This window comes from Arachis duranensis, chromosome 1 (genome assembly GCF_000817695.3).
Source record: "Arachis duranensis cultivar V14167 chromosome 1, aradu.V14167.gnm2.J7QH, whole genome shotgun sequence".
Taxonomy (NCBI): Eukaryota; Viridiplantae; Streptophyta; class Magnoliopsida; order Fabales; family Fabaceae; genus Arachis; species Arachis duranensis.
Window position 1 is genome coordinate 22,660,275 of NC_029772.3, and position 12,030 is coordinate 22,672,304.

The window sequence follows — 12,030 nt, forward strand, 5'->3', positions numbered from 1 at the left end:
TTATTCTACTAGTTGATTATTTTGTTAAAACATGTGAAGTAACATTTATAAATATCTCTTTAGAATTATTTTATTCGTATTTAAATATTAGGTGTAAAATGAAAAATATTTAAAGCAAAAATGAAACCAATTCCAAACACTAAGGATAGAAAAGTATATGTACCCAAAAAAAAAGGAAGATATAATTCATAGGTTCTAACTAAGCAGTATATCATTTATCGTTTAAAGTGTATTTTTTTTTTAAATTAGGAATGAGATTCGAATCCGAAATCTTTAACTAAGGATGGAGAGACTATCTATCATTTAAACTATAACTCATTAGTTCGTTTAAAGTATTTTCATTAACTACAAAATTTACATATAATCATTATATAAATTAATTTATATTCAAAATTCAAAATTGAATAAATAGATAAAAATATATATAAAAGTTTGAATCGAAATAAACGCACAACAAAATTCATATATATCAAAATACATTTCAAAAACTATTTTTAATAGAAAAAAATACACACCAAAGATTTGTAAATATCAAATCCTTACTAACAACATGACACTTTTGTCTATCCAAAATAATTTTTGATATTTACAGATCTTTTTTTGGTGACTGATATTTACAGATCTTTAGGTATACTTTTATCTATCCCAAATATTTTCCCGCGTACTCTTCTAAATTCTTAATCTTTACCATGCATTGAACATGTGGTATAAATGGGAAAACACCTCTCCACAGTACAAAATTGCAATGCTCAATAGTACACATTATGCTTAATTTTATAACATTTATAAATTTATAATAATGTTTAACAACTTATCATATATCGCATGGGTTAAAATCTAGTATTCTCTGTATTTTACAAGCGAATAGAAATAAAATAACATAAAAAGAAAAAAAAAGAAAGGACAAGGTATTTAACCATAAATTCATTACTTTTTAAGTTCCTTTGCGGAGTTTGAAAGCAAAACTAATTTAAATTGTTCCCCAAAATGTGACAACAATAACAATTCGAATCACCCTATTGTGAGTGCCACCAACCCTCTACATACTTCTCTACATTGACATCAACCTGAAAAATCAGCCATGACCACAGTAAAATGCAGCAACTTTCTTCAAGTCAAGTCAAGAACACATGACCAAAGCTTTCAGGTCTTTCAGCGCTTGATCAATTGCATACACTATCATCTTCTTTATCTGTTCCATCACCATAAAAAGAAGAAAAATATTGCACATCTCTTACATAACATAGTTTTGAAGCTAACATCATGATAAAAAAATGGCAAAAGAAACTATATTCAAGAAACAAATCACCTCAAGCTTATCTTCACGAGCTTTGTGGTTCTTCGGAAGCTTACGGAACTCATTAGTTAAACGCAGACACTCATGGATATTTTCCGGCGACACAAAGTCTACAGCAACTTTTGTACATGACTGCAAGGTTTTCGAACATAGATATTAGAACAACAGATTCCATGGCTCTATACCTGAAAGTTGCTATTCATGCAAGTTAACAAATTACAAGCACTGAGCAAGCGAAGTGAAATTCTATGTACTAACCAAACTCCTCCTTCAACTTCCTTTTGTGCTCCATATTCAGATAAAAACATTGGTCGTGAATAGGATGGACAACCTAACCACCAAAGAATTTAATTAGAGAAACAAGCATGCAAAGGACAAGCAGAAATGTAACGAGCAGAAATGTAATTTGTTATTACAACACTACCTGTTCAACTGGACAGCAATAAGTGTGTCTAAATTCTTTTGAATGTTTCCTTAGATATGTTTCTAACTTTTCAACATCCTCTCTACGAAAGATATCCCATAGAGCACCACCTGTTTCTCCGGTTTCATCTTCATTAGAGATGGCAGGGGAATCGGCCTCCTTAGACTTCTCAAGTGAAAAGACTGTCCCATTCATTTCAATAGGGCACTTCTTGATATCTTGGGGGCTTACTGCTGCTTTATCTTCTATCTGTTTTCTGTCATCTTTGCAAGGTTGAACACTTGGGCACTCAGAATCCCTCTCTTCCGACCAGTGTTCTTCCTCATCTTGTGCTGCATGTGCTTCTTTCAGCTTTGAAATAACAGAGTACTGTTCACCACTCAGTGTTACCTCAGCTGTATGTGTCAAAATATTCACCTGTGACAATTAAGCAATAAGAAAATCAGAAGTCAATATGCTTCAGCTTGATATTTGACACACGAAGAAGTTTCCAAACAAAGTTCCACTTCTCAACCTCTCAAGATCAAATTGTTCATTCATATTTGTGTACAGTATACTTATGCAAATTAACACAGAAAAAGCTCTAGATATAATATATCATTTTGGACTAGCTAAATTAATATGCAAAGCTATAGTTCCTAAAATTAAAGGAAAGATAGAAAATCGAATGAATATATTGCGGGACTATCATTCAATGAGGAGGATCCTATTCCAACAACAAAATTACAGTTTAGCGTACCGCATCTGACATATCACAGTGAAGCTTTGTTACAGAGTCTCCTCTACCAAGTTCTTCTTTAATTCCATAAGCTATATATGTTTTCGGACCCATATCAGGTTTTAGGACATGGGCTGGCAATTTTACAGCAAGATTGACAATTCCATTACGAGGGTCACTATACTCCTGAAATGGCAAGCATCGTATAAACTCATCACAATGGCGGGGCAGAAGATCTTCAAATTTATCCGATGGGGGCCAATCTTTTAGCTTGAGCATCTCTGGCCACAGATTTCTATATGTTCTTCCCCCAGTATAACCTTTAAAGAACTTATGAGTATTAATTTCTACCTACAAAGGTTCATGAGTGTGAATACCGGTCAGAGTGATGGTATGCTGCAGGAAAAACAGAGTAAAACTCCTATACCTAAGATTTAATAAGATAGAACAATAGAATAATAAGATGGCAGTTGAAGTAAGCAACCATGTTCTAAAGAATAAGGATATTGGCATTGAATATAAACTATGATTATAATACAAATCATTGTTCATTAGAATACCATATTCAGTACACAAGCCTTAAACATACAAATTTCAAATTTAGATTATTGTTTTTTTATTTTTCAAAAAAAAAAATATCGAGAGAAAATGTAGGTGCTAAAAGAATTTGTATGTAATCCTCAAAAGATAGGAATATCGCACTCAATCTATGAAAGACAAGGAAATTTTAGAGAGTAAAGGACTACACTGTATAAATTTAGGTACAAAATAGTCAAAATAAAAGTGAAAACTAACAAAGGAAATAGAAGAACCAAACCTCACAACCAGCTAGGCAATCCATGGCCTTCACTTCTGACATTTTTGAGCTGATGTCTGAAGCTGAACTTTCACATAATACTCGCCACATGACCATTGGCTCCCAGCTCAGACCAGTTCCCTGTGTTAGAACATCACGAACTATAACTGGTTCACCATTAGACCAGTGCTTTTGAAATAACAAGAAGCTTTCTTTTGAAATGTCTCCGGACTCTGGACAGTATATGTTATTATCATTTGTTCCTTCTCGGAATGCTGCCCTTCTCATTAAGTTATAACTTGATGCTGCTGCTTTCTGTTGAACTATTTTTTGTTCCATTTCACAAAACCTCAGTATCTCATGCGCTTTAGCTTCCAATTTAGATAGCCATCCACGAGGTAGGATACACCTCAGCTCTAATATAGAACTACCACAACCTCCAACCTCCTTCGGTGCACAAGGGATCCTTCCATCACTATCCGCATTCCACAATGAAGATAGCTGAATATGACCATTTGGGGCCTCTAGAACAGGGGATACTAGAAGAGGATCACCACCATGCATGTAATCATAACCTCTATTCACATACTGGAACTTCATCTCAGCCCGTGATGTAATGCTTTGATTGCGAATTTCTTGGCAACAACTTAGGCAAAGTTCAAAGGAACAATTGGGGCAGTTTCGATGAAGGTCAACAATTGAAGTGGCACAATGATCACTGTTCCACAACCCAAGAATGAATTAAAGATCTTATAGAACATGGAAAGAAGCCGTGCTAGTATAATCTGAAGGAAACTTACCAATAGACACGTTCATTATCGCCACAAAGACTCTGCGGTATCTCAATATCACACCCTGAGTTCATGAAAGATGTTTTATTGTTGAGAATTCTTCAATGTAATGACCAAAAACCAAAAGAAGAAGATTAATACCTTGTATTTTAGCTTCAATCCCTTCCTCTTGACTCTGTTCATGACAAATTTGTTTCAGAAAAGGAACAAGTAAGCTAATCATATAATGTAGATGCTGAACCCTTTCGGTATCAGTTATGTCCTTGGTAGATGTCTGAAAGTGAATATTCAAAAACAGAAAAGAAAAGATGAAAAAGGGTTAATATATACTCGTGATTTGAGGCATTTTTTCCCATTATAGAATTTGATTTCAGAATTAATATAATTCACAGGATATTAGATCGTAGTAATCTGAACCTTAATTGTTCCTCTTGAACACAAACAAACATTGCAATTGCAATTATTGCGGCAACATGGGCAACTTTCAGCAATTTCTTCTACTGACATGTCAGGGTACCTTGCATTAAAAAATGAAAACCACACCAATATTGTAAGGGTATGTCACAAACTGCATGGTTTAAATTGCATAGTTAAACATAAGCTGCCGTACCACTGGTTGATGCACCGCAGACAGTACATTTTCATACATTTAGAACAAGGCACAAAAGTTGTTCTCTCCTTCTTCAAGCATTGATGACATTTCCGGGGATTCTGTTCAACAACCTGAAAACAAAATTAGTTAGGTACCCTTGAAGTATGATATAATTATTAGCCCTGAGTATATGGTCCTAAAAGATCAAGTTTCCCAGCATTGGAAATTTATTATAAATGATAGCTACCGTAGTATTATCATCCATTCTTCTAGCCCTTCTTGTGTACTTTGTCTTTAGAAGGAAAAGCATTTCATCATCATCATCCAAATCGTCAATCAAGAGACCATCTTCATATTGGTCATTCTTATTTGAGGTGTTGAATTTCTTTGGTTCATCTACCTTCCTGGTAGTCCTGTTTGAACTGAACAGGTCTTTTTTCCCTTCTGACTTTGGTTCCGTAAAATCATGCTTGTGATTTTCTTGAACCTTTCTTTTCTTCAAAACACCAGAAGTTCTAGAACATTTTGAGGTTTTGTGTGGACTTTTGCCAATAAGCTTATTTGATTGTTCTTTTTTCACAAATGGAACCTCCATTCCTACCAAAGAACCCCTCTCCAGAGTTCCCATAGTTTTTTCTCCCTCTTCTGGCTCTGGCTCCTCATCACTCCCGTTAACAATATTCTCCTCGGCCTTTCTCTTTGAATTCCGGAAAGTTCTTGAGTATCTTGAGTACTGCAGATTATCCTCAGTCTGTTGATTTGACTGTTGTTGTCTAGGAACAGCTACCTCCATTCTTGCTGCAGAATAGACCAAAAATCAATCTCAGATAATTACAACTATTCAACTGTTCTACCCTAGATTATCACTCATTCACCCACGTTAATGGGGTGTATTCACATCATGTGAACAGGCATAACAATGCATAGCAAATTAACAATATGTTGGTATAGCAGACCAATTACTTACCATCAGAACCTCAATCATTATTCATGAACACAACTTTTTTGGGGGGAACAATGTGAACAATTACAACTACGTTTCAGTGGCTAAATGCATAACAATGTATAGAAAATTAGCAAATGTGCTGGTATAAAAGACTAATTAATTACCATCAAGAGGTTAATTATGATTTATGTATCCAAATTATTTTGGGGGAAAAGGACTCCTCTTTTTTCTTTTTTTTTGTTCATGTTTATTAAATACGGTAAATCCATCCTATTGTTAAATTCATCAAGAAATTAACAGGTACAAGAACAATTGATGAATTTCAATATACAGTTCCTTCAGGCAAAGAGATACAACTGAGTTGACTAGAGAGTGAAGTCAACCCAATAAAATCCTTTCAACCAAGAACGCGACTTTGCCCATAAAACATAAACAAAACAGAGAGAGAAAAAATTAGAATTTCGAATTGCATTGCTTTAGTGATCAGTAATTATGCAACAAAGAAACCATCGAACTCGAAATCAACAACGTCCCCAAAAGAGTTTTTGCATGCGTCTTGAATGATTCACGCCGCCGGTAAAACGAAAAATAAATAAAACAAAACGATAAAAAAAACAAAAGAAAACAAATTGAGAAAGGAAGGTAAGGTACCTAATCAAGAAAAGCATGTAAAGAGCGGTAGAGCCGATGAAATCGTTCGAGATTGTAGAATAGAACAGAGCAGTATTAATGGCGTTTGATATGATGAGTAAAGAGAGAGATACGGATTGAAATATTAATTATTCAATCAATAATAATAATTGATTTGATTGATTGATTGCAGAGAGATAGAGAGAGAGAGATTTAAGGGGAAGTCATCCACCGCTTGGCTGAAAAAAAGAACAAGTGCAGAAAGTGTTTGTTTTTTTTTTTTTTTTACGATAACGATGTGATCCCCCTTATAATGCCGTACAGGTAAACCAATGCAAACATTCGTTCACTCACACTCGCTCACACTCAGATTAGGGCTTTTTGTTTTGGCAACAATCCCAACCAGACAGATTTTTACCGCGAGATGCAAAAGAAAATCTGAAGAATGAATAAAGTAAAAATAGCTATTTTGGATCCTGAAAGATTAGGTGCCGAAAAAATTGATGAAGAATTAAATGAATTTTTTTATATAAAAGATAAAAGATGAATTATATTCAATAAAAATATCTAATAATTAAATTTTAGTCGATTCTGTTTAAAAATATATTAAATTTTAAAATTAGTTTTACGATGAATCATTTTCAATTTTCAATCTTCAACTTCTAACTTTTTGTTGTATCTCTTTCAGATGGTGTTTTGTTATATTTTAGACATAGTTATAAACACTGAAATATGTATCAAAAAGATATAAACACAACATACATGTATATATATATTTTGTGTTTGACAAAACAAATATGTAAGAAACACAAAATATTAAAAAGTCCATAATACTCCCATCTTCTACGAGTTAAATCCTAAAATAGTCCCTAAGATTCACAAAATGCACCGATTTAATCCCTAACTTTTCAATTGCACTATTTATGTCATCAAAATTGAAAAAAAAATGTACCTATTTGGTCCCTTCTCGTTTTTCTGTCCAAACTGCTTCCTGGCAGCAGTAGTGATGTGGCAATGGATTTCCACGCTAGTACTCAACGATGCCGTTCTCCCCAAACTACTAAATTCATTCAAAGTAGCCTCCACCAAATTGATAGTTTCCATAAACAAAAGCAACAATATCTTCAGAGAAAGAAGAAGAACGATTACTCTTTTTTCTCATGGCCTTCATGTTCCTCTGCTGTTTCTCAAAGCGCTTTCTTCTTGCTTTCAACCTCCTCAACATATGCAACTCCTTCCTCTTCCTCCACTCCTCCTCTGTCTCCGTTAGAAGGAAACATGTTCTTATCAGATTCATTGTGCAAGGCATTGGCATGTTATTAGAGTAACCCCCAATATCTTAATTATTATTATTGCTGTTGTTATTATCTTCATCTCTGATGAGGGGCTTTGAGAATGAGAATTCGGACATTGATGTTGTTCTCTTGATCTTCTTTGCTGTTGGGTCCACACCAAAATGACCGTTCATTGACAGACCGAGGCTCAGCTCAATCTCTTGTTCTGCATCTCCATCACCATGGTGATGTTGTTGTTGTAGCTCATGATGGTGATGATGGTTCATGGACATGAACCTTTTTAGCAGATCTCTTGGGAAATCGCTCATGCGAGTTCTGCTGTTCTCTCCTTCCTCAACAACTTGTACCATTGAAGAATTTGATATTAAAACAACAAAAAAAAAAAGAAAAAAGGTTACCTTTTTCAAGGAAGGAAGAATACCCAGATGGCTTAAAATTCACAAAAACTTGAAAATTGAAGTTTGTTTTTGGTAGGTAACCGAAGATTGGTGATGAACCAAAAGAGAAATAAGGTCGAATTAAATAGTTTTTGTACCCATGCAATGAGTGAAAACGAACAGAGAAGTTCTGCAGTTAGGGTTAAAAAGGGGCTCAGGGACCACATTGGCTTAAACACTTTCAATTGCCACGTCATGTAATTGTTAGACACTCCAGTGTGGCAATCTATTGCCACATCACTACCACCGAAAAGTAATTTGGACGGAAAAACGGGAAAGGACCAATAGGTGCATTTTTTCCAATCTCAAGGACATAAATAGTGCAATTGAAAAGTCAGGAACCAAATCAGTGTATTTCGTGAATTTCAGGGACTACTTTGAAGTTTAACTCCATCTTCTACCTTTGTCATCATCATCACAGAAATTTCACTCTATGACCATTCATTTTTCTTCTCCACTACCATTCATATAGCCAAAAATAAATTATTCAGATATCAAAAAATTTCAATAATTTCACCAATAAATTCAATAATATTAAAAAATAAAAAGATACATAATAAAAAAATTAAATTTTTTTTGGAAAAATAGAAAAATGAAGAAAGAGATAAAGAGAAAGAAGAATGAACAAAAAGCAAAATCAGATAGAACAATAGTAGTAGACTGAAGAGGAAGAGAAAGAGAGGCGATGGTGCGAACTGTGAAGAGGAAAAGAAAGAGAGGTGGTGGCAAGGAGAAAGCAAGGGCAGAAGGGGATCTGAACCAAATAAGAAGGAGGTGACAGATCTGGACCAAGGGAGCGAGGGTATTTTCTCTGTGTAACCGGAGTCGCCTCTGGCCTCTGGACATGTTGGAACTGCATGAGTTCACCAGAGTGGAGCATAGCGACAGCGACAGATCTGGATCTAAACAAGTGGTGGAGAAAGAAAGATGAAAAGAGAAAGGTGCGACAGCAACGGCAGTGACGGTGGTGGAGAGAAAAGGAAGTGACAAAGGAAATAGGAAGAAAGAAAGAGAAAAAATGAGAACGAGGAAGGAGAAAATGAAAAAAGGGGTTAAGATTAAGGGATAAGAATGGTATTTTAAAAAATAATCATAAATAAAAGAGTAAAAATTTATGTCTCATTTAGTGTGTCTTAGTGTCTCATCTTTTTTGAAAGACATCAAATACATGTGTTTTATGTATGTATGTATATTTTCGTGTCTTTAAAAAATTAGTGTCTTAACAACCAAACGTTGTACATGTGTACACGTGTCTATTCTTCTATGGACACGCACATGAAACAAACCTACTCTTATTTCTTCTTTTAATTTCTCGTATTCTGTTATCTAAAAAAATGGAAAACAAAAAATTCTAAATCTAAATCTATCTCCTTTTTAAATTTGTTCATCCTCCTCCCTTTCTCTTTCTGAATTTAACCTTTTTCTCTATTTAAATCTGACGTTATCGCAATTATTGAAACCTTTTTTGCCATTACTCTTATTGTTATCGTGACTTCTGTTATCTTATTTACAGATATTTTACTTTTTTTCGACAATTATCGTTGCAAAAATATTTACCTTTTCTTTTTTCTGTTTTTCTTTTACAAGTTTTATATGCCACATAGTTTCAATCATATTGGTCTTCAGCATCATTTACGATAATAAAAATTGTCTAGAATTTTTTTTAATATATAGAGCATATAATGTAGTTATTACAAACAGATTTTTGGTTAACTATATTTTTATTTTAATATTTTAATTTGATGACAAATATATCTTTGATAATTGTTCTATTCTTTAGTATTAGGTTAATGCCTTTTCAATGAACTTGAAAAGAATTTTTTGGTTTTTTATTGTCCTCATTTAGTCTAATGGCCATTGTCTTCTCTTTCTTGGCTCACAATTGATGCATTTCTTCGTGTATGAGTGTCGTCAAGTCAATATTATTGCTCTTAAAATGAACTCATGGTTTTCTTAATCTCTAAGGCCAGCATAATGTAATTCTTCTGGTAATTAGATTCTTTAAGATGAAAATATTACTATTTTGCGCCATACACTAAACACAACTGAACCATAATACTTACCATTAAATTTAATTTTGTTAGAATTATCATTAATAATCTCTAACACATGGAATGGATTATCTTATCTTTTCTCCAACAAGTGTAGTTTTCCTCTAAATAATAAGAAGCTTCTCTTTTCTCTAATGAATTCAAACTCAATCTCCTAATTCAATGACCATATTTTGATGACTCTTCTTTGTCCACTATATAGTAGTTATGTCTTTCTTGTTGACTATGTTATGAGTCTTCATAACTGCAAGTTTAATCTTTTCATCCTTATTTTCACCATCTAAAATAACATCATTACTCAAAGACAAAAACATTAAATTCAAAATAGTCAGATAGTTAAAATGATTCAAATATTCACAAGGATAATAACCAATAAAATTATAAAGAATCTCAATGTCTCACAAATAATTAACCAAAACACTCTTAACATGTAAGATATGATCATCCAAGTAACTAGCATAAATTAACACATAATCAACCTCTTTTAGAAATAACTCAGTATATGTGTGAAATCTTCAAAATTTTGACATGCAATTAAATGTGCAATTATACCAAATCTGTCCACAACAAGAATAATGATATGTTTACGTTTTCTAATCTTAAACAAGTCAAATAAAAAATCCACAGAAATATCCATCTATGTATGAGTAGGAATAAGTAAAAAGATGCACAAAAATATGTAGCAACACTAGAGATTTAGCTTGCTTAAATGTAATGTAATAATGTAAATTCTTTCTACACCCTTATGTTTATGTAGCCAATAAAAATATATAGATAACAAATTTGGTATTCTTTTTATTTCACTATGACATTTTAAATCAATATTCTCACAAGTAGCATACATAAAATGAAAAATAGATTTAGTTGCATAAAAATTTATTCATATATCTAAATACGAACAACTTAGGAGTAAGAGTAGTAATTAGATCATACTTTTCGGACAATTTATTAATAACCACATTGTCATTATCTTGTTAAATTATATGTAAAAATTAATCAATTAACTCAGTCTACTTTAAATGCCTCTTGTTCAAGATCTCTTGAACTATAAAATATAAAACATACAGCATTATCATACATTGAGTACTTAAATCTTGCTCCATGTAATTACTCATTAAAGTATAGAATTAGTTACTTTTTCTTTCTTTCCATTTATATTAATGTCTTCAAAATTTATCGCAAACCTACAAAACTTAAAAATGTGTCATGAAAACACTATGTAATTCATGATTAATTTCAATATGAGAAATTGAAGACGTTTTGGACTTCATTAACATTAATACATTTTTGTCTAAACTACTACTTTTTAGGCCCTTCTCACAAGTGTGTTAATTACTCTTAGTTTTTTGTTTCTCTCATTGTCTTCTCCTTCTCACTATTCTCTTTCTTTCTCTCAAAACTATCTCTTTGACTCAAACATATACTCTTTTCACCCAAACACTCACTCTTTTTGCCACTTTCTTCTTCTTAAAATTTTTCAAGTACACATCTCCACTTATAGCATACTCAACAAATGCTTTCATTACTAGACTTGAAGAAGAATTGAAGATAGGTTTAGACGAACTATTCTTCTTATGTTATTCTATATGATTCTTCTTGAAATCTACAACTATAAATTTTGTCTTATCATCATATTTTGCTTCTTTAAAATTCATATAAAATTGAAGTCTGAAGAAAGCCAAACTAGCATAAATTGCTACTGTTTCTTCATCTTAATGACCAAATTCACTAGATCATCCATTGATGCATAATGGTAAAGTTCAACCTCATTTTTATTTTCTTGGTTTAATCCAACCAAAAGTCACCTCATAAGAATTTTACGATTTTTTTAATATTATCCTTACTCATCAAATTCAATAACTCCTTGTGGTACTTTTTTTTATATAGATTTTGATATTTGTTTTAACTTACGGAGCTTTCCAAAAAATTTCTGACATCATCATGATGGCACAAATAGTTTCTTATGATTTTTTTATCTTTTTCTCAGGTGCAAATTGACTTTTACCGTACTTTCTTTTAAATCTACCTAACTCATTCTACCAAACACGTGCAT

The 12,030-nt window shown here is 32.8% G+C and overlaps 1 protein-coding gene across 1 annotated transcript; it reads right to left on the reverse strand.

The window, feature by feature from the left end:
* Positions 1-909: 909 nt before the first annotated feature.
* Positions 910-6,524, reverse strand: LOC107481935 (lysine-specific demethylase JMJ26). The gene is given in 12 exon segments (XM_016102294.3): positions 910-1,192; positions 1,310-1,482; positions 1,556-1,628; positions 1,722-2,138; positions 2,461-2,790; positions 3,257-3,953; positions 4,036-4,090; positions 4,168-4,300; positions 4,444-4,543; positions 4,637-4,749; positions 4,866-5,416; positions 6,216-6,524. Coding segments are annotated over 11 exon segments (2,709 nt in total). The 5' UTR covers positions 5,412-5,416; positions 6,216-6,524; the 3' UTR covers positions 910-1,120.
* Positions 6,525-12,030: the final 5,506 nt, after the last annotated feature.